Genomic DNA, 26799 nt, shown 5'->3' on the forward strand with positions numbered 1-26799 from the left:
AGTGAACAAAGACGCACACGACATAGTTTGTTAAATTGCCACTAAAACAGAAAAGTGAGGAGCCATTTTGTATGAGCTTTTGTTCATAACAATCGCATGTATGATGTCAAAAGACAACTTATTCTTGCAACCTACTCTTTAATACAGATAATATGGTGATAAACCACAGAAGGTAGATGTCTCAAAGTCTCTGCACTGTTTCCCCTTCCCTGGTCAAATAAAGTATTTGCAAATGTGGCGCAGCAATCTCCTTTCAATAATACCTGCATGACAGTTGACTTAGCCCCCGTGTAAAGTGACAGTGTATAAATATGTCCCAAAGGCAAGGTTAGAGCCGGGCAACCTAATTCAATCTGGTGATGGATAGATAGGAAAAAGAGAGCGAGAAAGACAGAGTTGAGTGGTGGCATGGCGAGGGAGAGCGAGGCTGACCTCTTATGAGCTTGGCGTTGGTGTCCTCGTTGACCTTGGCCACGTTGATGATCATGCGGGCCTGCTTGGCGTACCGCAGCGTGCTCAGGCTCTCCTCCACATTGCTGCCCGCCGGGCTCAGGGTGGCGATCATGGCCGTCTTGGAGTTTCCACCCAGGCTCTCCTTCAGCAGCCTGGACACACGGGCCACACAAACGACATTCAGATTTACCTCTTGACAAAACTACTTACTTCAAAAACTTCTGACTTCACCAACCTCTCGCAATTTCATAAGGATATCTTGTACAGGTAGTTGCGCATTGCCAACACCACAAACCATTATCTTTTCCCCACATAGTTTATCAATGTTAAAAAGTACCAATGTATTCCATTGAGGAATGTAAATCTCAATATCTCCTCATTCTCATTAGTTTCAAAAGCTTGTTGAAATATGTTTGTAGTTTACAATACTGTGGTGTGGCAAGGTAGGGGTCGATTCCATTTCAATTCAATCTCTCAAACTTGATTATAATGGGATTCAGCCCATCCCAATTGTCTGTATAACATGCATTCAACTCTTTAGCCTGTCAGTGAAGTTTCTCTTACTCACCATGTGAGCACAGAGTCCCTGTAGGGGGTGAAGACCTTCCTCTTGGTCTGGGCCTGCTCTGACAAGGCAGAGATCACCTTCCCCAGGGTCAGCAGCGACTTGTTGATGCTGGCACCCTCCTGGGATACAGGGGAATAGGATACAGTTAGGCTGGATGGATTTGATCGAGAGAACAGATTGGCTCCAATTTGACTGGTTTTGAACTTTGCAAAAAATAAATGACAAATAGTGGGAAATGTCTTTCCGAGGAAATTCACTTCCTAATATATGATAGGCTATATTTTACGCTCCGACATTGGCTGGAAATAAATATTGATAACACATTTATTTCTCTATGCCTGCAAATCGTCTCTCTCGTTGTTGCGCCTATGGCCCATGTGCGTCTCAATTAAATAGCCTGAAGGCTATATGCATGGGCGGAAAAGCACAACCTAGTTATACAGTCGTGGCCAAAAGTTTTGAGAATGACAAATATTAATTTCCGCAAAGTGTGCTGCTTCAGTGTCTTTAGATATTTTTGTCAGATGTTACTATGGAATACTGAAGTATAATTACAAGCATTTCGTAAGTGTCAAAGGCTTTTATTGACAATTACATGAAGTTGATGCAGAGTCAATATTTGCACTGTTGACCCTTCTTTTTCAAGACCGCTGCAATCCGCCCTGGCATGCTGTCAATTCACTTCTGGGCCACATCCTGACTGATGGCAGCCCATTCTTGCATAATCAATGCTTGGAGTTTGTCAGAATTTGTGGGGTTTTGTTTGTCCACCCGCCTCTTGAGGAATGACCACAAGTTCTCAATGGGATTAAGGTCTGGGGAGTTTCCTGGCCATGGACCCAAAATATCGATGTTTTGTTCCCCGAGTAACTTAGTTATCACTTTTGCCTTATGGCAAGGTGCTCCATCATCCTGGAAAAGGCATTGTTCGTCACCAAACTGTTCCTGGATGGTTGGGAGAAGTTGCTCTCGGAGGATGTGTTGGTACCGTTCTTTATTCATGGCTGTGTTTTTAGGCAAAATTGTGAGTGAGCCCACTCCCTTGGCTGAGAAGCAACCCCACACATGAATGGTCTCAGGATGCTTTACTTTTGGCATGACACAGGACTGATGGTAGCGCTCACCTTGTCTTCTCCGGACTTTACCCCAGTCCTCAGCAGTCCAATCCCTGTACCTTTTGCAGAATATCAGTCTGTCCCTGATGTTTTTCCTGGAGAGAAGTGGCTTCTTTGCTGCCCTTCTTGACACCAGTCTATCCTCCAAAAGTCTTCGCCTCACTGTGCGTGCAGATGCACTCACACCTGCCTGCTGCCATTCCCGAGCAAACTCTGTACTGGTGGTGCCCCGATCCCGCAGCGGAATCAACTTTAGGAGACGGTCCTGGCGCTTGCTGGACTTTCTTGGGCGCCCTGAAGCCTTCTTCACAACAATTGAACCACTCTCCTTGAAGTTCTTGATGATGCAATAAATGGTTGATTTAGGTACAATCTTACAGGCAGCAATATCCTTGTCTATGAAGCCCTTTTTGTGCAAAGCAATGATGACGGCACGTGTTTCCTTGCAGGTAACCATGGCTGACAGAGGAAGAACAATGATTACAAGCACTACCCTCCTTTTGAAGCTTCCAGTCTGTTATTCGAACTCAATCAGCATGACAGAGTGATCTCCAGCCTTGTCATCGTCAACACTCACACCGAGAGAATCACTGACATGATGTCAGCTGGTCCTTTTGTGGCAGGGCTGAAATGCAGTGGAAATGTTTTTGGGGGATTCAGTTCATTTGCATGGCAAAGAGGGACTTTGCAATTATTTGCAATTCATCCGATCACTCTTCATAACATTCTGGAGTACATGCAAATTGCCATCATACAAACTGAGGCAGCAGACTTTGAAAATTAATATTTGTGTCATTCTCAAAACATTTGGCCACGGCTGTATATTCAAGGAAATTAACTTCCTAAATATGATAGATAGGCTATAATTAGGCTCTGACATTGACCGGAAATAAATATTTATAACACATTTATTTTACTGTGTGCAAATCGTCCCACTCATAAAAGTCAATCAAAAAGTATATCAAGTCAAGTGCAAATTTCCACTCTCCTATTCTATTTCGCCCAAACCTTGCTCTTTCAAACTACGTCTAGCCTATTGGCTGATATATTAGGTTGTCTGTAATTACGCTATAAAATAGGCCACGTGAGAATCTCTGATATTTTAACCTATTTCTCAGGCTAATGTGGCACATTTTGATCTTGCCTAGGGTGGCAAAATTGCTGGGCCTGGTGCTGCGTCACATAGGCTACACCTAAAATAACATTGCTGGACTGCCGTCGGGTACAGGACCAGTTCTTGCAGGAGCGGGTGGGAGTCGGACAAGAAGTCAGCGGGATGAAGAAATCAGGTCCAACTACCAGTGCTTACCCTGAGGCGCTCTCCGCTGGTCTGGGCTGAGGAGCAGCGTTCGCTGCCGGCCAAGTCCACCAGGTTGATCCTGCTGGTGATCCTGTGGTCATGTTCTTCCCCTTCCACAAACTCAGTCTACACAGACAAAGTGGGAACAGTCACACACACGAACAGATTGAGAGAACAGATGTTGGACAAGAGTCTCCTGGTTATCCATGAAGATCAACTGACAGAATAATGGAAACACTTTAGTAAATGAGGGATACAAAGTAGGTGTTAATTAAGCAATTAACATCCCATCATGCTTAGGGTCATATATAAAAATGCTGGGCAGGCTACCATGGCTAAGGTCCCATAGGATGACAATGCTTCCATCCACAGGGCAAGAACAGTCACTGAATGGTTTGATGAGCATGAAAATTATGTAAACCATATGCCATAGAGGTCTCAGTCACCAGATCTCAACCTAATTGCACACTAATGGGAGACTCTGGAGCGGCGCCTGAGTGTTTTCCACCTCCAAACACAAAACATCAAATGATGGAATTTCTTGTGGAAGAATGGTGTTGTATCCTTCCAGTAGAGTTCCAGATACTTGTAGAATCTATGCCAAGGTGCATCGAAGCTGTTTTGGATTGTGGTTGCCTTATTAAGACCCTTTATGTTGGTGTTTCCTTTATGTTGGCAGTTAGCTGTATGTGTGTATTCAAACAGAAAAGGAGATGTGCGACACATAATATGCATTTAGATGCACAGTCACACTAACAGCATACACACACAAACAAAGAGACAGGGCGGGGAGGTTTACCTTGGTCTGGGTCATAACCAGGGTAAGTACGGAGTGGGATCGGGAGCTCTTGTCGTTCATGCCCGTGGCTGCAGTGGCTCGCTGCTTGTTCCCAAGCTCCAGCCAACCCTGGTAAGAGTGTGTATTCACCACACATTTACTAAGCAATGTTCAAAAGTGGTAAGAAGAGCTCGCTACATATCATGGATGGGTTCAGCAGGACACGTTTTGGAACGTTGAGATAGAAACATGCCATGTAGACAGACATGCCTTTCTGTCATGTAGAGTAAGGGATCACGTCAGCTCTATTAATGGCATTTATTATATTTTCTTTTACCCCTTTTTTCTCCCCAATTTTGTGGTATCCAATTGGTAGTTACAGTCATGTCTCATCACTGCAACTCCCGTACGGACTCGGGAGAGGCGAAGGTCGAGAGCGGTGTGTCCTCCGTAACACAAACGAACACAAGGCTCACTTAACCCGGGAGCCAGCCGCACCAATGTGTCGAAAGGAAACACTGTACGCCTGGCGACAGCGTCAGCGTGCACTGCGCCCGGCCCGCCACAGGAGTCGCAGGTGCACGATGGGACATGGATATCCCTGCCGGCCAAACCCTCCCCTAACCCGGACGACGCTGAGCCAATTGTGTGCCGCCCCATTGGTCTCCCGGTCGCGGCCGGCTGCGACAGAGCCTGGACTCGAACCCAGTGCCTTAAACCACTGCGCCACTCGGAAGGCCATTTAATGGCATTTCTATCTGCAAAGTTCAACAATGTTTGGCAACTAAACGTGGCCCAGTGTTAAGAAAGTGTGTCTGCAAAGCAACTTACCTGAATGTCCACATAGGAGCTCACCACGTTCCTGTGAGCAAACATATAGTCAGTGAGTGAATCCATGACTAGCAATCCATCATTAGATTTAACAAGAAAACTGGAAAGAGTAAGTTTGCTCACGTTGTCAGCTCAGCAACGTAAGGCCCGTTGACTGGATGTTCCCTCACCCTTAACTACAAAAACAGAGGATTTGGTCATTATTAAGCTCATTGATGTAAAATGGCATTGAGAAACAACACAGATCATAGGGCCATTCAATAGAAACGTCAGGATTGAAATGTCATGTTTCAATTCATATCAGTTATCTTTAGGGAGTTTGTCCTACTCACAGGCCACCTCTTCTGGTTTTGTTCATTCCTGGCAATGAGCAGGTCATGGATTTTCTCATTGTACACCTCAAAGTAGCTCATCTCCAAATGACATGTCACCTGTAAAACATCAACAGCCACATACAAATGCATTGCATGATAACTGAACAGAGTCAACAATATGTGCAACTTGGTAGGAATATTATCTGAATTAATAGCTAATAGGGTACCTCCTGATTATCAACCACAGACAGCCTAGAGAAGAGCTCCTCGCAGAATCTTGGTGTTACACCTGCCTCTTCCCCAACACCCATCATACTGCAGGAGAGTAACAGAAGAACATATAGTCCAATTGAACATATGGATGAAATCAGTTTACTAGGCTGGCTTCACAAAGGAACATTACAATAGACCAGGGTTTCCTAATCTTAGCCCTGGGTGCACGTTTTGGTTTTTGCCCTAGCACTACATAGCTGATTCAAATAACAAACTCATCTTCAAGCTTTGATTATTTGATTCAGCTGTGTAGTGCTAGGGCAAAAACCAAAACATGCACCCAGGTGGGGACCCAGGACCGAATTTGGGAAACCTTGCATTAGACCAATACATTATATGATTTGAGTGTTTCTTCAAGTTGTGAGAGTGAGTCTTACGTGTAAGACTTCCCAGATCCAGTTTGGCCATATGCAAATAGACAGGTGTTGAAGCCCTCAAAGGCCCTCTCCAGAAGTGGCTTTGCTAGTTTTTCATACACCGTCTGCTGGCTGGCAAAGCCGGGGTCGCTTTTGTCGACGGAACAGAAGGAGAAGTCATACGTGAAGGAGTAGCTCTGCTTGGTGTCTGGATGTTGGACAAGAGTCTCCTGGTTATCCATGAAGATCACCTGCAATGCTTTCTCAGTCTTCTCCCTGAATATGAATGAAAGGCAGATATTTCATCTTCATTATTAACATCACTGTTTATGGATAACTGTAGAAACAATTTAGTAGAATACAAGTTCACAGACAGCAATATTTATGCCAAACAATAGAAATGTAGTTAGAGCTGGCTGAATGCAATTTCAATGAACAATTAATCACAAGCAGATGCTACATATTTATACCTGGTGTTAAATGGCCTCATTCGGACCGCAACTGTCACGGCACTGTTCTCCATTTTCAGGGGATCCTGTTCGTGCTTTAGCATCGCACTGGGTGGGAGCAAAAGCTCGGTGGAGGAGGTAGGCACAGGAGTCGAGGACCTAGCCATGGTCAGGTCGCCATGGATTGAGTACTTTCTCACCTGCCCTGGCAGCAAGTTGGAGGTCACGTTTGCTCTTTGACTACTGACCAGAAACTTGTTAGTATAGGGAGTTGCAACAGGCTTCGCAGCTTCCACAGTCACCTGTGCGTGCGTCTTCGGCCTCTCTAGGCCTACCATTTTTACTGCCACCACTTTTGTGATGTCTTTCCCAGCCAACCTCTCAAAGGCATCTTTCTTTGCTGTGATTTTCTCGAAATGAGTCTTTTTTGTGGGTGTTGAAAAAGTTCTGGTATGATCCTCTGGTTTTGTCACATCTACTTTGCCCGGGGCTGCTGGCTGTTTTGGTGCAAATAGTTTGACTCCTTTAGCTGGAGTGTTTAAAAGACGAACAGCTTCTCTTGATTTACTTCTAGATGAGCTGTCCCTCAGACTGAATGACCGCAATACAACTGCACTAACAGGCGTTGGAGGGTTTGATTCAGAGAGAACTTTGGAATGATGAGAGTCGGTACCGCTGACCCAGTGTTGTCTCGAGCTCTCTGTTGCTTTGCTGGTGTCATTACTTGCGCTTTTGTCAATTGAACCTGTCCTGGTTCTGCGTTGCAACGTCAGTCTTTTCTCAGGTACCGGTGTCCTATTCTGAGTGACTTCCATTGTATTTTCACTCATCACTTTGTCGCCGTTCGTACCCGTTTTCCTCTGTAGAGTGAGACGCCCTCGACCGGGGGTGCCATTCCTCTGACCTCCGGTTTTTGACAGCGCAGAGTTAAAATTGGTCGTGTTTATCTCCTTGGTTTTATCCAATGTCACTAATTTCGTATCGTCCCCTTTGATCATTCCTCGCGCAGGTTTTTGGTTTTTCGTGTCAGGAACCCTTGATGTCAAGAAATTGTCATAAAAAGCGGTGTGCTTTTTCGCTGATATCGAATATAAAGACATGGCTGAGTTTATTTAAAAAATAATAATAAATATATTAAAATCTTTCGTCAATTCCAAAATAAAAATGTTACCAACGTTATCTGTAGACAAATCAATGAAAGTGCACATCTTCCCCTGCAAAAAGTTTAAAGTTAACGTTAGTTTTATTAAGAAATGGATCATTCGGACATGTTATGAAACAACGGGAGCTGGCTAGACAACAATGCATGCGGTTGTATTTGGTCGTTTAGTTGGTTTACGACGTTAGCTTAGCTAGCTAAGTTAGCCCGCTAACGTTAGCTAACTGTCCAGCTGAAAATGATAATCTGAACAGTTTACTTATTAAACGTGAAACGTTAATATAATTCAGACATCTACAACTATATTTGCCAGCTACTTCTCAAAACAGAAGAATTAAACAATTTCTTCTGCGTTTGTTTACCATTTCACTGTAGTGGTTGACATCTCTTCCACGTCTGCCCCGCGTCGATTTCAAACTCCTATCAGTGGTGTGCTATTGGCTGGACACAAATTACGTCACCGTCCACAGCAGAACAAAATAAATGCAGAGCCTGTGTTTGAAAGGTAGATGGCAGTATTTCCACGCTTGAGACTAGATCCAACATCTAAACAAAATGCTTCGATGTTCCAAAATGCGCAACTACACTACATGACCAAAAGTATGTGGACACCTGCTTGTCGAACATCTCATTCCAAAATCATGTGCATTAGTATGGAGTTGGTCCCAACCACTCTTCTCGGAAAGCTTTCCACTAAATGTTGTAACATTGCTGCCGGGACTTGCTTCCATTCAGCCACAAGAGCATTCGCAAGGTCGGGCACTGATGTTGGGCAATTAGGCCTGGCTCTCAGTCAGCATTCCAATTCATCCCAAATGTGTTCAATGGGGTTGAGGTCAGGGCTCTGTGCAGGCCAGTCAAGTTTTTCCACACCGATCTCGACAAACCATTTCTGTATAAACCTCACTTTGTGCACAGGGGCATTGTTATGCTGAAACAGGAAAGGGCCTTCTCCAAACTGTTGCCACAAAGTTGGAAGCACAGAATTGTATAGAATTTCATTGTATGATGTTGCGTTAACATTTCCCTTCACTGGAACTAAGGAGCGTGAACCATGAAAAACAGCCCCAGACCACTATTCCTCCTCCACCAAACTTTACAGTTGGAACTATGCATTGGGGCAGGTAGCGTTCTCCTGGCATCCACCAAACCCAGATTTGTCCATCGGACTGCCAGAAGGTGAAACGTGATTCATCACTCCAGAGAACGCGTTTACACTGCTACAGAGTCCAACGGTGGCGAGATTTAAACCACTCCAGCCGACGCTTGGCATTGCGCATGGTGATCTTAGGCTTGGGTGCGACTGCTCGGGCCATGGAAACCCATTTCATGAAGTTTCCGCTGAACAGTTCTTGTGCTGACATTGCTTCCAGAGGCAATTTGGAACCCGGTAGTGAGTGTTGCAACTGAGGACAGACAATGTTGCACGCTACATGCTTCAACACTCGGCGGTCCCATTCTATGAGCTTGTTTGGCCTACCACTTCGCGGCTGAGCCGTTGTTACTCCTAGACGTTTCCACTTCACAAAAACAGCACTTACAGTTGACTGGGGCAGCTCTAGCAGGGCAGAAATTTGATGAACTGACTTGTTGGAAAGGTGGCATCCTATGACGCTGCCTTGTTGAAAGTCACTGAGCTCTTCAGTAAAGCCATTCTACTGTTTGTCTATGGTGACTGCATGGCTATGTGCTCGACTTTATACACCTGTCAGCAACGGGTGTGGCTGAAATAGCCGAATCCACTCATTTGAAGGGGTGTCCACATACTTTGTATATATATCGTGTATATTACCATATTGCATGTAAAAGAGTGTCAAATCCAAATGACAACTCAATCAAGTTTTCATATTAATTTATAAAAAAAAAGACAAATTACCCAGATATAAACACAAAGTAACTATAACAAGTGCATCTGTCGAACTGTTTATCTTTTTAATCTGTTGTGTTTCCGGATGATGTCGAGGAGGTTGGTCTTGGTGACCAACGACATCATCCTCTCTACTTTACGTGGCTTTCTGCTTCTCCTTCCTCTGCTGCTCGTGGAGGTGAGGGGAGTTGAGGAGCTGGGGGGGAGCAGCTGGGAGCCTGTGGGCTTCACCCAGTTTACCACCTTCAGGGACAGACACTTGTTGATGTTGTTGACCAACGTGAAGGCAGTGCCCCGGTGGCCCAGTCTGCCTGCTCTGCCAGTCTCCCAGCTGTGAGGAAGGAGTGACAGGACACCTAAAATGGCTTGTCACCACCAAATGAGTGGCAACACATACACACACACACTTGTAGACTATACTATACAAAAATTATTCTGTGCAAGATGTTCCCGCCAAGATGCAAGAAGGTATTGTCTCAAAAATGTATATGACAAAAACACATCAGATTTTCCCATGCACAACAGTTGCAAATTCACCTACCTGATGAACATACTTGTCCATGTTGGGTGACATGTCAAAGACCACCAGTTTGACGTTGACCAGTTTGAGCCCTCTGCCCAGTATGCCAGTGGACCATCACTTCAAAGTGCCCTTCAAGTAGACCCCGAGAAAAGAGTACAAAACATATTAAAGGTATAATACTCGTTATGGAAGTACACTAGCTTTGCCTTGCTTCTCTTTTTGAGCCATAGTAGCCAGACCTGGGCCCGTATTCATAAAGCGTCTTATAGTAGGAGCGCTGATCTAGGATCAGGTCCCCACTATCCATGTAATCTTATTAATTATGCTGTAAAAGGTCAAACTGATTCTAGTGTGTATGGTATTGACCTAGGGAAACATATCTAGGGAAACCCTTTCATCATCCAACTAAATACCCCTCACTTGGGTCTTGTTCATTAGGGCACGCAAAAGAGAATGTTTTAAAATGTTTTGCAAAGGAAAATGAAAATTTGTGTTTCTTATTGGACCAGTGCAGGCACTCACTCCCTGTTTCAGTCAGTTTTCTTCTATTTGGTGCCTAATGAACCAAAGTCTGCCATTGGCCTCACTTTGAGGATGCGGTTGCGTTCCCACTGGGTCTTGTCGGAGTGGATGGCCACCGTCTTGAGGCCTATGACCTACTTCCCGGCTCACATAGCAAGTCTGACCCCAGTTTACAGTCTATAATCCCCACCACCGGAGGCTGGTACAGTTTCCCATCCTGGGCGCATACAAGATAAACACACAGGTCAGTGGTGTTATACAAAATATGGCCATCTCCTACATCTAAGGAAGAGTTTATTTATAAGCTTGTTTATGTTTTATGCTGATGTTTCACCCCTCTGTGCATTTACTATAAGCCACCATAAGTAATGTAAGTGGCTTGGGATAAGACAGTCTGCTAAAACCTACAAAACAATTACGTTTTATTTCAGAATTGTTGGACAACAGGTAAAATGCAGGAGTGCAAGTCAATATCCCCCTCTATAACAAAAAAACATGTCTGATTACTGGGCAGTAATGCCATTTTTCCAATGAGTTTATGAAAGCACAGCCTTTTCCTGCCTTGTATAGATGGTATAAACCGTTGCTTAGTTTCTTGGAGCAAGGTCTTGACTAAGGCCCCACCCATTTCCTCTGGAAAGGGGGCAGGGCTGCAGTGATGGCTTTCTAAATATGGGCCAGTGAGAGAAGTCTTTAAGAGCTACAAATCAAATCTAATTTTATTTGTCACATGTGCCGAATACAACAGGTGTAGACCTTACAGTGAAATGCTGACTGTTACGCACGCCTCTCGGAAGAGGGAACGCAATACCCTGCTACAACTCAACTCTCCGTGGTGTGAAAGAGATATGGACTGTAGGTGTGAGTAAGGATGACAAAAGGCTAGAGAACACCGTTAACAGGGAATTTATTCCTTCGCACGGTAAGTTTTGGGAAAAGGGGCTGGACGGAACCAAAGAAAGTAAATATTAAAGGCTCCTCTTACCTTACCTGCCTACCCACTACTTAACTAACTAGCACCACCTGGTGCACTAACCAAAATACAGGGGATGGTCCACCCAGGTCTTTCCTAGTGTGCATAGACAAACTACTACGGGTAATGTATGCCCGCGGACCTCTTGCCTAAGCACTCCCTAGGTGCCTTCCCCTTCCCCCCTGGGAACAAATGAAACAGAATAACACAAATAAGTTCAATAATCAAAACACTGCGTCCTATTGACACACAACCAATCAGCTCCCTTAGCAACAACGAACACAGTACATACCAAAATTCTTAGAAACACCCAACATGCTATAACCCTCAGCCATTAGCCTCCTCTCTGAGCAACACTGGCTTATAAAGCTTCAGAAGGAGTTGTTAATGGGAGACAGCTGCATCCTGATGAGGGGGCAAACAGTCTGGGTAGCCATTTGATTAGCTGTTCATGAGTCTTATCGCTTGGATGTAGAAGCTGTTTAAAAGCCTCTTGGACCTAGACATGGCGCTCCGGTACCGCTTGCCGTGCAGTAGCAGAGAAAACAGTCTATGACAAGGGTGGCTGGACTCTGACAATTTTTAAGGCCTTCCTTTGACACCGCCTGGTATAGAGGTCCTGGATGGCAGGAAGCTTGGCCCCGGTGATGAACTGGGTCGTACGCACTACCCTCTGTAGTGCCTTGCGGTCGGAGGTCGAGCAATTGCCCATACCAGGCAGTAATGCAACCCGTCAGGATGCTCTCGATGTTGCAGCTGTAAAACCTTTTGAGGATTTGAGGACTCATGTTAAATCTTTTCAGTCTCCTGAGGGGAATAGGTTTTGTCGTGCCCTCTTCACGATTATCTTGATGTGCTTGGACCATGTTAGTTTGTTGGTGATGTGGATGCCAAGGAACTCGAAGCTCTCAACCTGTTCCATTACAGCCCGTCGATGAGAATGGGGGCATACTCAGTCCTCCTTTTCCTGTAGTCCACAATCATCTCCTTTGTCTTGATCACGTTGAGGGAGAGGGTGTTGTCCTTGCACCACACGGTCCTCCCCAAAGGCTGTCTCATCGTTGTCTTTGATCAGGCCTACCACTGTTGTGTCATCAGCAGTACCGTGCAGTATTGAAGAGCCCTCACTGCTGCTCGATCATCCTATTTTTCCAACTTGAGGAAAATTGAGGAACATTTTCTCAAATTGAGGAAAATAAGAACAATCCGAAATGTATTTTTGATACTGTTGCAAAGCTAACTAAAAAGCAGCATTCCCCAAGAGAGGATGGCTTTCACTTCAGCAGTAATAAATTCATGAAATTCTTTGAGGAAAAGATCATGATCATTAGAAATCAAATTACGGACTCCTCGTTAAATCTGCGTATTCCTCCAAAGCTCAGTTGTCCTGAGTCTGCACAACTCTGCCAGGACCTAGGATCAAGGGAGACACTCAAGTGTTTTAGTACTATATCTCTTGACACAATGATGAAAATAATCATGGCCTCTAAACCTTCAAGCTGCATACTGGACCCTATTCCAACTAAACTACTGAAAGAGCTGCTTCCTGTGCTTTGCCCTCCTATGTTGAACATAATAAATGGCTCTCTATCCACCGGATGTGTACCAAACTCACTAAAAGTGGCAGTAATAAAGCCTCTCTTGAAAAAGCCAAACCTTGACCCAGAAAATATAAAAAACTATCGGCCTTTATCGAATCTCCCATTCCTCTCAAAAAAAAATTAAAAAGTTGTTGCGCAGCAACTCACTGCCTTCCTGAAGACAAACAATGTATACGAAATGCTTCAGTCTGGTTTTAGACCCCATCATAGCACTGAGACTGCACTTGTGAAGGTGGTAAACTACCTTTTAATGGTGTCAGACCGAGGCACTGCATCTGTCCTCGTGCTCCTTGGTCGTAGTGCTGCTTTGATACCATTGATCACCACATTCTTTTGGAGAGATTGGAAACCCAAATTGGTCTACACGGACAAGTTCTGGCCTGGTTTAGATCTTATCTGTCGGAAAGATATCAGTTTGTCTCTGTGAATGGTTTGTTCTCTGACAAATCAACTGTAAATTTCGGTGTCCCTCAAGGTTCCGTTTTAGGACCACTATTGTTTTCACTATATATTTTACCTCTTGGGGATGTCATTCGAAAACATAATGTTAACCTGTTTGGGATAGGGGGCAGTATTTTCACGGCCGGATAAAAAACGATCCCGATTTAATCTGGTTACTACTCCTGCCCAGAAACTAGAATATGCACATAATTAGTAGATTTGGATAGAAAACACTCTAAAGTTTCTAAAACTGTTTGAATAGTGTCTGTGAGTATAACAGAACTCATATGGCAGGCAAAAACCTGAGAAGATTCTATATGGGAAGTGCCCTGTCTGACCATTTCTTGGCCTTCTGTAGTTCTGTTATACTCACAGACACCATTCAAACAGTTTTAGAAACTGTAGGGAGTTTTCTATCCAAATCTACTAATTATATGCATATTCTAGTTTCTGGGCAGGAGTAATAACCAGATTAAATCGGGTACGTTTTTTATCCGGCTGTGAAAATACTGCCCCCTAACCTAAACAGGTTAACGAGATTCTTGTCTTTAAAATGGTGTAAAATAGTCATATGTTTGAGAAATTTAAGTTATAGCATTTTTGAGGTATTTGTATTTCGCGCCATTGGATATTGGTGAGGCATTCCGCTAGCGGAATGTCTGTCCCTAACAGGTTTAAATTTCACTGCTATGCGGATGACACACAGCTGTACATTTCAATGAAACATGGTGAAGCCCCAAAATTTCCCTCGCAAGAAGCCTGTGTTTCAGACATAAGGAAGTGGATGGTTGCAAACTTTACACTTTTAAACTCGAACAAAACAGAGATGCTTGTTCTAGGTCCCAAGAAAAAAAGAGATCTTCTGTTAAATCTGACAATTAATCTTGAAGGTTGTAAAGTCGTCTCAAATAAAACTGTGAAGGACCTCGGCGTTACTCTGGACCCTGATCTTTCTCTTGAAGAACATATCAAGACTGTTTCAAGGACAGCTTTTTTCCATCTACGTAACATTGCAAAAATCAGAAACTTTCTGTCCAAAAATGATGCAGAAAAATGTATCCACGCTTTTGTTACTTCTAGGTTGGACTACTGCAATGCTCTACTTTCCGTCTACCCAGATAAAGCACTAAATAAACTTCAGTTAGTGCTAAATACGGCTGCTAGAATCCTGACTAGAACCAAAAAATGTGATCATATTACTCCAGTGCTAGCCTCCCTACACTGGCTTCCTGTTAAGGCAAGGGCTGATTTCAAGGTTTTACTGCTAACCTACAAAGCATTACATGGGCTTGCTCCTACCTATCTTTCCGATTTGGTCCTGCCGTACATACCTACACGTACGCTATGGTCACAAGACGCAGGCCTCCTAATTGTCCCTAGAATTTCTAAGCAAACAGCTGGAGGCAGGGCTTTCTCCTATAGAGCTCCATTTTTATGGAATGGTCTGCCTACCCATGTGAGACATGCAGACTCGGTCTCAACCTTTAAGTCTTTACTGAAGACTCATCTCTTCAGTGGGTCCTATGATTGAGTGTAGTCTGGCCCAGGAGTGTGAAGATGAACGGAAAGGCTCTGGAGCAACGAACCGCCCTTGCTGTCTCTGCCTGGCCGGTTCCCCTCTCTCCACTGGGATTCTCTGCCTCTAACCCTATTACAGGGGCCTAGTCACTGGCTTATTGGTGTTCTTCCATGCCGTCCCTAGGAGGGGTGCGTCACTTCAGTGGGTTGAGTCACTGATGTGGTCTTCCTGTCTGGGTTGGCGCCCCACCTTGGGTTGTGCCGTAGCGGAGATCTTTGTGGGCTATACTCGGCCTTGTCTCAGGATGGTAAGTTGGTGGTTGAAGATATCCCTCTAGTGGTGAGGGGGCAAAGTGGGTGGGGTTATAACCTTCCTGTTTGGCCCTGTCCAGGGGTATCATCGGATGGGGCCACAGTGTCTCCTGACCCCTCCTGTCTCAGCCTCCAGTATTTATGCTGCAGTAGTTTATGTGTCGGGGGGCTGGGGTCAGTCTGTTATATCTGGAGTATTTCTCCTGTCTTATCCGGTGTCCTGTGTGAATTTAAGTATGCTCTCTCTAATTCTCTCTTTCTTTCTTTCTTTCTCTCTCTCGGAGGACCTGAGCCCTAGGACCATGCCTCAGGACTACCTGACATGATGACTCCTTGCTGTCCCCAGTCCACCTGGCCGTGCTGCTGCTCCAGTTTCAACTGTTCTGCCTGTGGCAATGGAACCCTGACCTGTTCACCGGACGTGCTACCTGTCCCAGACCTGCTGTTTTCAACTCTCTAGAGACAGCCGGAGCGGTAGAGATACTCTCAATGATCGGCTATGAAAAGCCAACTGACATTTACTCTTGAGGTGCTGACTTGTTGCACCCTCGACAACTATTGTGATTATTATTATTTGACCATGCTGGTCATTTATGAATATTTGAACATCTTGGCCATGTTCTGTTATAATCTCCACCTGGCACAGCCAGAAGAGGACTCGCCACCCCTCATAGCCTGGTTCCTCTCTAGGTTTCTTCCTAGGTTTTGGCCTTTTTAGGGAGTTTTTCCTAGCCACCGTGCTTCTACATCTGCATTGCTTGCTGTTTGGGGTTTTAGGTTGGGTTTCTGTACAGCACTTTGAGATATCAGCTGATGTAAGAAGGGCTATATAAATGTGTAAGTCGCTTTGGATAAGAGCGTCTGCTAAATGACGTAAATGTAAAAATGTAAATGTAAATACATTTGATTTGATTTGATCAGCAAACTTTATGATGGTGTTGGAGTTGTGCCTGGCCAAGCAGTCATGAGTGAACAGGGAGTACAGGAGGGGACTGAGCACGCACCTCTGAGGGGCCCCCGTGTTGAGGATCAGCGTGGCGAATGTGTTTTTACCTACCCTTACCACCTGGGGACGGCCCGTCAGGAAGTCCAGGATCCAGTTGCAGAGAGAGGTGTTTAGTCCCAGGGTCCTTAGCTTAGTGATGAGCTTTGAGGGCACTATGGTGTTGAACGCTGAGCTGTAGTCAATGAATAGCATTCTCACATAGGTGTTCCTTTTGTCCAGGTGGGAAAGGGCAGTGTGGAGTGCAATAGAGATTGCATCATCTGTGGATCTGTTGGTGTGGTATGCAAATTGGAGTGGGTCTAGGGTTTCTGAGATAATGGTGTTGATGTGAGCCATGACCAGCCTTTCAAAGCACTTCATGGCTACGGACGTGAGTGCTATGGGTCGGTCGTCATTTAGGCAGGTTACCTTAGCGTTCTTGGGCACAGGGACTATGGTGGTCTGCTTGAAACATGTTGGTATTACAGAGTGAGACAGAGAGAAAATATCAGTGAAGACACTTGCCAGTTGGCCAGCGCATGCTCGGAGTACACGTCCTAGTAATCTGTCTAGCCCAGCGGCCATGTGAATGTTGACCTGTTTAAAGGTCTTACTCACATTGGCTGCGGAGAGCGTGATCACACAGTCATCCGGAACATGTTCTCATGCATGTTTCAGTGTTACTTGCTTCGAAGCGAGCATAGAAGTTATTTAGCTCGTCTTGTAGGCTTGTGTCACTGCGCAGCTCTCGGCTGTGCTTCCATTTGTAGTCTTTAATAGTTTGCAAGCTCTGCCACATACGACGAGTGTCGGAGCCGGTGTAGTACGATTCGATCTTAGTCCTGTATTGACGCTTTGCCGCCTGTTTGATGGTTCATCGGAGGGCATAGCGGGATTTCTTATAAGCTTCCGGGTTAGAGTCCCGCTCCTTGAAAGCGGCAGCTCAACCCTTTAGCTCAGTGCGAGTTTTGCCTGTAATCCATGGCTTCTGGTTGGGATATGTACCTACAGTCACTGTGGGGACAACGTCCTCGATGCACTTATTGATAAAGCCAGTGACTGATGTGGTGTACTCCTCAATGCCATCGTAAGAATCCCGGAACATATTCCGGTCTGTTTTAGCAAAACAGTCCTGTAGTTTAGCATCTGCTTCATCTGACCACTTTTTTATAGACTGAGTCACTGGTGCTTCCTGCTTTCAGTTTTGCTAGTCAGCAGGAATCAGGAGGATAGAGTTATGGTCAGATTTGCCAAATAGAGGGCGAGGAAGAGCTTTGTACGCATCTCTGTGTGTGGAGTAAAGGTGGTCTAGAATTGTTTTCCCTCCGGTTGCACATTTAACGTGCTGATAGAAATTGTCTAAAACTGATTTAAGTTTCCCTGCATTAAACTCCCCGGGCACTAGGAGTGCCACCTCTGGATGAGCGTTTTCCTGTTTGCTTATGGTGGAATACAGCTCATTGAGTGCAGTTTTACTGCCAACCTTGGTCTGTGGTGGTATGTAGACAGCTACAAAAAATACAGATGAAAACTCTCTTGGTAGATAGTGTGGTCTACAGCTTATCATGAGATACTCTACCTCAGGCGAGCAAAACCTTGAGAATTCCTTCGATATCGTGCACAAGCTATTGTTTACAAATATGCATAGTGTCGTGGACAAATCAGAATTAGTTGGGTAACATAGATAATTAAGAAGTTTTATTAGTATAATATGCTTATTTCAGGTACTTGTCATTAGAAAGTGTCCATTGGACTCTGGTGTCTTTTCAGTTGCACGTTTCCCTTTGCTGGGGCTCAGTCACTTGGGGCCATGTGAAGGGATGACGTGATTAATGGGGAACCAATGACTTGTCTCCAAAATGTCTGTGAGCAAGTCACTCCCTCCTTTTCTTTATTGTGGGGAGGATTATGGCAGTAAATGGACCCTTGTATGTCCTCTCTTAGATCTCGCACTTATCCTGTGATAATATATGGCCTAGAGGCTCACTCCCCAGTGAGCCTGTCCAGGAGTAGGGTCAAGAGGGGGTTTGCTTGAGATGGGAGTATCTAGAGTTGACAATTGATATATGCCATTGGATGAAATGGTGTTTTTGTTCTATACTGTACTAGGGAGGGACGGTTCTAAGGAGACCAGATACTGGGCTATTCAATGAACCAGGTTGACATAGCAGTTACTGTCTGCTGGGTTTTATGGATATCTGTCATACAAAACTTAACCTTTGTGAACTGTTACTAAGTATCTGTGGTTTGTCAATGTACGTTGAAGGGGGTGTATCGTTGCTATAAAAGATCTCTGTAGCCATTGTGTAATTACCTCATTCAATGGTTCATTCGAGAGAGTGCATTATTGGGGGTCAAGTACTTTTGCAAAAGTATCTTAAGTATTAAAGATGTAGTTTAACTCGGACTGGTGTGTTTGTAACTCTCCTCATTTGGTAATGCAGAAATTAGCCACCACAATAGGCCGCCGCCCTGTGTCTTACCAGAGGCTGCTGTTCTGTCCTGCCGATAGAGTGTATAATCCGCCAAGTGTATGTTCTTAATGTCGTCGTTCAGCCATGCCTCAGCGAAACATAAGATATTACAGTTTTTAATGTCCTGTTGGTGGTATAAACGTGCTTTCAGTTCGTCCCATTTATTTTCCTGCGATTGAACGTTAGCTAGCAGAATGGAAGGCAAGGGCAGTTTAGCCACTCTTCGGCTGATCCTCACAAGGCATCCTGATCTCTTTCCGTGAAATCTACGTTTCCTCTTCCAGCGAATAACGGGGATCTGGGACTGGTTGGGTGTCTGTAGTATATCCTTCGTGTCCGACTCATTGAAGAACTCCTCGTCAAATTTGAGGTGAGTAGTCTTAGTTCTGATGTCCAGAAGCTCTTTTCGGTCATAAGAGACGGTAGCTACAACGAACAACGTGAAAAAACAAACAAAATAGCACGGTTGGTTAAGAGCCGATAAGACGGCAGCCCTCCCCTCAGGCGCCATCTCAGTCCTCACACAGCAGGAATGATCATTTTTCAGACTTAATAACACTCCATTCTGAGTGTCTGCTTTATGACACTACAGAAATTACTGACCAAACCGGAAACTTAAATTAACATTAAATAAAATCTACACCAGGGTTGGGTTCATGAGGACACGTAATGGAACACATTATAAATCATTTTGCAGACTGGCCCCTCCCCGTTTCAGTCTATTTTCTTCTGTGTAGTGACTAATGAACATGACCCAGTACAGTGAAGAAAAAACAAACAGTTTTCATATATACTGAACAAATATATAAACACAACATGCAACAATTTCAAATACTTTATTGAGTTACAGTTCATATAAATTGTTCATTTGAAATAAATTAATTAGGCCCTAATCCAGTTTAAAATTATTCTTAAAATTCTGTGTTCTCCTGGGACCCAAGCTTAGGATAATATGCAACTATACGTAAATATTGGTACATTTCATTGCCCTTATACCTAAAACAAATGCAATATAGACAAAAACAAATAACAATGGAATTAAATATCCATATAAATATCTATTCAAGTTTATTTTCCCCCATTAGAAACACTCTTACATATCTGTCTAGGTTGGAACTGTTGCTGTTAAAATACAAAACATATTTTTTATTCTGAACTGGAATAAACTGATTGATCACATCACACAGATGTAGACAAGAAAACACACACACAGTCCTAATGAGAGGTATGTGGCTGGTTGAAGTTTTCAACAAGCATGTCTATTCTGGGCACAGTTTTTGACAGTGCAACATTGAGGTCAGGTTCAGCATTGAGACTGTTTCTGTACTTGTTTTTTAAGTATGTCAGAGTTAAGAACCCTGACTCGCGTAGATATGTGGTGCCAAACTGGATCAGAACATCTACTGCTTTCTCAGTCAGGCAGGAGGCCGCTTCTTACTGTAGATGAGCAACCCAGAACTGTGTGAGTATGTTTGCCTCAAAAAGCATCTTGCTTCAATAAGTTTATTCCAGTTCAGAATAAAAATTATTACCTGTATTTTAACAGCAACAGTTCCAACCTAGACTAGTTTTTGACAATAATGTCTACAGTACGAGGTACAGTAGGACTGATCATTTTTCATCTTCATCTGTACTGTTACTAAGGGTTGCACTATCAGTGCTAGCTAGCTTGCTTTGGCTAATGTTAGCAATTAGCTGTGTACAAGGCCTGGGGACCTCTCGAGTGTCTCACAGCGGTCTAAGGCACTGCATCGCAGTGCTAGCTGCGTCACTACAGATCCTGGTTCAATCCTAGGCTGTGTCGCAGCCGGCTGTGACCGGGAGACCCATGAGGCGGCGCACAATTGGCCCAGCGTCGTCCGGTTTAGGGGAGGGTTTTATGGGCCGGGTTGTCCTTGTCCCATTACGCCCGGGAGACCCATGAGGCAGCGCACAATTAGCCCAGCGTCGTCCTGTTTAGGCGAGGTTTTTTGGGCCGGGTTGTTCTTCTCCCATCGTGCTCTAGCGACTCCTGTGGCGGTCATGGCGCAATGCACACTGACATGGTTGCCAGGTGTACGGTGTTTCCTTCAACACATTGGTGCAGCTGGCTTCCGGGTTAAGCGAGCATTGTGTCAAGAAGCAGTGCAGTTTGGCGGGGTCATGTTTCTTAGGATGCGCGGCTCTCGACCTTCGCCTCTCCTGAGTCAGTATGGGAGTTGCAGCGATGAGACAAGACTGTAACTACCAATTGGATACCACGAAATTGGGGAGAAAAAAGGGGTTAATTAAAAAAATATATAATAATAATTGGGGAGAAAATGTTTTAAAAAGGCCAGGGGATTGTTTGAAAGAGAAACTCACATCTACTACTCCCTTATTTCTGCTTATTAACACCTGCTGCTTTGCTAGCTGACTTACTTTTCCACTGTCGAAGCACAGTTTCCTGAAGCATTCTGCCCTGTTCTAAAAAAACTCCTTGGGTTTTCCATCATGCTGTGGATGTTTGGTCAGGACGTGTCGTTTTATTAATTTGTTCATTTTGAGAGACTTCTTTACTAAGCACTTCCCGCACAATACACATTGTGGGCGCTCCTGGTTATTTATTAAAGTTTGTATGAAAGAGAGAGAAACTCATCGCTGTATGTGAGTTTCATGACAATTGAGCTCAATCAGAACTTGTGGCTAGCATGAGTCCATTTGATAACAGTGGTGACACATCTCCTTCGCATAGAGTTGATTGTGGCCTGTGGAATGTTGTCCCAATCCTCTTCAATAGCTGTGCGGAGTTTCTGGATATTGGCGGGAACTGGAGCACACTCTGTCATACACTTTGATCCAGAGCATCCCAAACATGCTCAATGGGTGACATTTCAGGTAAATATGCAACCGTGGAAGAACTGGGACATTTTCAGCTTCCAGGAAATGTCTACAGGTCCTTGCGACATGGGGCCGTGCATTATCATGCTGAAACATGAGGTGATGGCGGCGGATAATTGGCACGATAATAGGCCTCAAGATCTTGTAATGGAATCTCTGCGGATTCAAATTTCCATCAATAAAATGCAATTGTGTTCATTGTCCGTAGCTTATGCCTGCCCATACCATAACCCCACCATGGGACACTCTGTTCACAATGTTGACATCAGCAAACCATTCGCCCACACAACACCATACACGTGGTCTGTGGTTGTGAGGCCGGTTGTACGTACTTCCAAATTAGCATCCAATTCTCTGGCAACAGCTCTGTTGGACATTCCTGCTGTCAGCATGCCAATTGCACACACCCTCAACTTGAGACATCTGTGGCATTGTTGTGTGACAAAACTGTACATTTTAGTGGCCTTTTATTGGCCCCAGCACAAGGTGCACCTGTGTAATAACCATGCTGTTTAATCAGCTTCTTGATATGCCACACCTCTCAGGTGGATGGAATATCTTGGCAAAGAAGAATAACTCCCTAACATGGATGTAAACAAATGGCAATCTGGCGGATGTTGGCGCAAGCCTGGTTCTTGTCCACAATAGCAATGCAGACCGGGTCCTGGGTCAATCGGGCCGCCTCTGTGCCCTTGGGGATGGTGGCAGACCTCAACAGGGTCTGTTACTCCTCTGGGACATGCTCCAGAACCTCCAGGACCTGCTGCTGGAAGCCCATCTTCAGCATGGTGTCAGCCTGCAAACTAAATACAAGAGTCATTATAATATCAGCCAAAATAATATTAAAGGCCCACTCCTTCTTAAAAAATAAAAAATAGAGTTATCATGATATACAGTACCAGTCAGAAGTTTGGACATCTACTCAATTCAAGGGTTTTTCCTTTTCTTTTTACTATTTTCTACATTGTAGAATAACAGTGATGACATTAAAACTATGAAATAACACATATGAATTCATGTAGTAACCAAAAAAGTGTATATTTTATATTTGAGATTCTTCAAAGTAGCCACACTTTGTCTTGATGACAGCTTTGCACACTCTTGGCATTCTCTCAAACAGGTATTTGAAAATACCATGCATTTTGTCTTACCCAAATTCAGAACCAGCTTTAAATCATACAGATTATGTTGCATGATGTTAAATGCTCTTTGGGCATTTTCAAATGCTAAAGATAAACAAACTACCACTTGAATAAAGAACAGTATCATCTGCATAAAAATGAACATCCGCTGTTTCAATATGATTCCCAATGCTGTTGATATACAAAATGAACAACAATGGGCCCAAAATAGAACCTTGCGGAAGACCTGAGCACAACTCTATGGACTCAGATTTACAACCATCCGCCATTACACATTGTGTACGATTTGATAGGTAATTTATAAACCGATCTAGAGCATGACCAGTAATTACACAATATTTTAACCTTTGCACTAACACAGCATGGTCCACGGTGTCAAATGCCTTTGACAAATCAATAAAGACAGACACAGAATGTAACTTCTTGTCAAGAGCACAGTGGATGTCATTAAAAACCTTCAATGTTGCTGAAACAGTGCTGTGGCCAGACCTAAAACCTGATTGCATTCCATTTAAGATGATGTTTTCTTGAAAGTAGGCCTTCAGCTCCCTACTAACTAAGGACTCCAGTACCTTAGACAGTACAGACAATTTTGATATGAGTCGATAGTTGTCAAGTAGCGAAGGATCTCCACCTTTCAGGAGAGGCAGTACAAAAGCAGATTTCCATAACTTGGGGATTTCCTTAACATTAAGCGTGAGGTTAAAAATACATGTTAAGGGTGGAGCAATGATGTCTACAGCTAGGTGTAGGAAGCGGGGGTCTAGATCATCAGGGCCAGGGGATTTTTTTTCAATCAATTTCTTTCAGGGCTTTACGCAATTCTGAAACAGAGAAGGATGAAAAGGAGAACCTGGCGAATGAGTGCACAGGGGTGTCAGGTAAATTCATAGGGGGCTCAATTATACCTTTTGACCTTTTCAAATAAACTGCCTGCATATAGAAAATGCTGATTTAAGGCTTTCAGAATGGAGGTTCTCTCAGTTACAATCTGTGTGTCTACCAACAATTGTTTGGGAAGCTGTGTATCTTTTTTGCACTGCAAACCTTTCACTAATTGCCAAAATGTTGATGGATTATTTAAATTATCCGAAGTAAATTTCAGGTAGTGGTCTGCTTTCAATTTACGGATCCTAATTCAAAAGGCACTCGTACATCTGAGCTATCTTTTTGGCAGGTGCATGGTAACAGTTTAATAAAATGAGAAAAAATAAGAAACCTGCACATCGCTCTTGATAGTATCACCACTCTCCAATAGGCTTTACGCATCGGCCTCACAGCCTTCGTCAGAGCTTTGAGGAAGGCCGTGAGGCCGATGCGTAAAGCTTATTGGAGAGCGGTGGTACTATCAAGAGCGATGTGCAGGTTTCTTATTTTTTCTCAATTTACGGATCATAGCCACACCCATATTTTGAAGACGTTTAAAAGCCATCCAATCATCAACCGAACCAGACCCTCTTGCTTTAGCCCACTTTGCATTTCGTTCCCTTATGATTTTAGTAAGTTCCTCAGTAAACAAAGGGTTCTCTCTACCCTTAATCCTGATTTTTTTTAAAGAGGCATGCCTATTGCATACATCCTGGAATGCGTTGTGGAAGGAAGAAAAGGCTAGTTCAACATCAGGGATTCATTCCATTCTATTCCATTCAATGCTAGATACATCATGTAAAAAACCTTGAATATGAAACCGCTTCCAGTTTCTTTTCGTAATGACACGTGGAGATTGCTTAGGAATTTTACCATCTCTCACACAGGCAATAGCACAGTGATCCCTTATGTCATTTGCAAAAATACCAGAAGCATTAAAATTATGAGGAGTATTGGTTAGACCAGTGGAAATCTGTCCTTTGGTCTAATGAGTCCAAATTTGAGATTTTTGGTTCCAACCGCTGTGTCTTTGTGAGACGCAGAGTAGGTGAACGGATGATCTCCGCATGTGTCGTTCCCACTGTGATGCATGGAGGAGGAGGTGTGATGGTGTGGGGGTGCTTTGCTGGTGACACTGTCAGTGATTTATTTAGATTTATAGGCACACTTAACCAGCATGGCTGCAGCGATACCGCTCGCTTAGTGGGGCTATCATTTCTTTTTCAACAAGACAATGACACAAAACACACCCTCATTGGGCTATTTGACCAATGAGGGTGATGGAGTGCTGCATCAGATGACCTGGCCTCCACAATTACCCAACCTCAACCCAATTGAGAGTGTTTGGGATGAGTTGGACCGCAGAGTGAAGGAAATGCAGCCAACAAGTGCTCAGCATATATTGGAACTCCTTCAAGACTGTTGGAAAAGCATTCCAGGTGAAGCTGGTTGAGAGAATGCAAAGAGTGTGCAAAGCTGTCCTCAAGGCAAAGGGTGGCTACTTTGTAGAATCTAAAATCTAAAATATATTTTGATTTGTTTACCACTTTTTTGGTTACTTCATGATTCCATATCTGTTATTTCATAGTTTTGAGGTCTTCCCTATTATTCTACAATGTAGAAAATAGTAAAATAAAGAAACCATTGAATGAGTAGGTGTGTCCAAACTGTTGACTGGTATTGTATGCCTGAATGATGTTGGTAAGAGGAATACCTATTTTTCTTCAGCTAAACAATTCTGATATAGTATTACTGGTACACAGTTTGGGGGTCAATGCAATTTCAATAGTTGAATTTATGAATTCAAATGCCTGCATATTCAGGATTTTAGGATTGCTCATTCAGCAAATCACCAGCAGAGAGAGTTGCCTTTGAATCCATTTTCCCATTCACTGTGTTAGTTGTGCTCATAACATTTGTCGTAACTTCAATGCATATACTTGCATGTATAGGTCTAAAAAACGGCAAAAATGGCCACTTTCACCAAGATAAAAAAAAACTATGTGTTACAAATGTAAAAAGCATATCCTTTCTCCCAATTGCTAGAACAATCTGAGATACCCAAAATATTTTTGGGCCTTATTGGCATGGAATCACTCTCTACTTGTTTTCACAGATAAAGCATTATACATTCAAGAGGTAAATGTACTTTGCATGTAGATTTAATCGAGATAATATTATCATGTTTTTACAGTACAAAGTTCAGCTTTTGCCTAAGTTTTTGAAAGGCTGTAGACTTCCTTTCTCATGGGTAGTAGCATACCGGTAGCCTATAATTTAAGATGGTAGCTAAGCCACAGAACATAAATAGGCCTGTGCTTATGAATTACTCATTACTGTTGCTTCAAGGGGGACAGAGAGTGAGGGAGTGGATCAAATTGAGTTAACAGCTGTGCCTTTGGATTTTCAAAGTTTAGCCTAGGTTCTTTTTCCAGAAGTTTTTTTTTCAGCGGTTTGGCAAAGTTAGCGTGGGGGGGCTAGTAGTGGGCCTAACTAATGATGTGGTCTCCGACCAAACGTTTTAGTTGGCCGCAGATACCACATTTTACCATTTTTTTAAGAGCCCCTAAAAATCTACTTATCCCTTTGAAAAACGGCCTATGTGGCATTGATATGAGTCATTTATTCTAGTGTCAAAAGTGGCTAAAAAGTGTAAATACGATAATTTTGGTCACCTCAGTGCGTCACAATGAGTATATGAAGATTTGGTTCGGATTACAATTATGTAAACAAATCATGCCCCTTTTTCCAAGCTCCGCCCACTTCGCTTCCCTTCATTGAAATGGGGCTCCATTGTTTCATTTCCCCCAATGCGTTCAAAGGCCATTTAAGACTGAAAAGCCCTAGCTATATGGATTGACCAACTATGATTTGCATGCCTTGCCAATGGACCCTATCTTGCGGAATACGTGGTTAGAGTTCGTTGGTCCCAGTGGTGGTAAGTATACCGATAGCTAGACCATAGACTGCTGGTTATGTATCTGGTTAGGTATATTTTGATAATTATTCATCATCATCATCATCGCTATCATTGCTCACCTTAGCTACCTAGCTAGCTACCTAATTAACTACCCAACTACCTAGCTAGCTACCTAACTACTTAACTACCCAGCTAGCTA

The 26799-nt window shown here is 43.7% G+C and overlaps 1 protein-coding gene and 1 pseudogene across 1 annotated transcript in view; both read right to left on the reverse strand.

Annotated features, from left to right (window-relative positions):
- The window catches only part of LOC106613482 (kinesin-like protein KIF14), a 52742-nt gene extending 44717 nt beyond the window's left edge, over nt 1-8025 (reverse strand). The window contains exons 1-11 of the mRNA XM_014215756.3: nt 7959-8025; nt 6459-7651; nt 6010-6264; nt 5587-5674; nt 5378-5476; nt 5169-5221; nt 5046-5076; nt 4236-4343; nt 3446-3562; nt 1022-1140; nt 433-605 (exon numbers count right to left, since the gene is read on the reverse strand). Coding sequence (XP_014071231.1) covers nt 433-605; nt 1022-1140; nt 3446-3562; nt 4236-4343; nt 5046-5076; nt 5169-5221; nt 5378-5476; nt 5587-5674; nt 6010-6264; nt 6459-7537 — 2122 coding nt within the window. The 5' untranslated portion in view covers nt 7538-7651; nt 7959-8025. The remainder of the gene's footprint in view (nt 1-432; nt 606-1021; nt 1141-3445; nt 3563-4235; nt 4344-5045; nt 5077-5168; nt 5222-5377; nt 5477-5586; nt 5675-6009; nt 6265-6458; nt 7652-7958) is intronic.
- Nucleotides 8026-9520: 1495 nt separating this feature from the next.
- LOC106613455 (putative ATP-dependent RNA helicase DDX59) lies at nt 9521-21246 on the reverse strand (annotated as a pseudogene).
- Nucleotides 21247-26799: the final 5553 nt, after the last annotated feature.

The sequence above is a fragment of the Salmo salar genome, chromosome 10 (genome assembly GCF_965601325.2).
Source record: "Salmo salar chromosome 10, fSalSal1, whole genome shotgun sequence".
Classification (NCBI taxonomy): domain Eukaryota; kingdom Metazoa; phylum Chordata; class Actinopteri; order Salmoniformes; family Salmonidae; genus Salmo; species Salmo salar.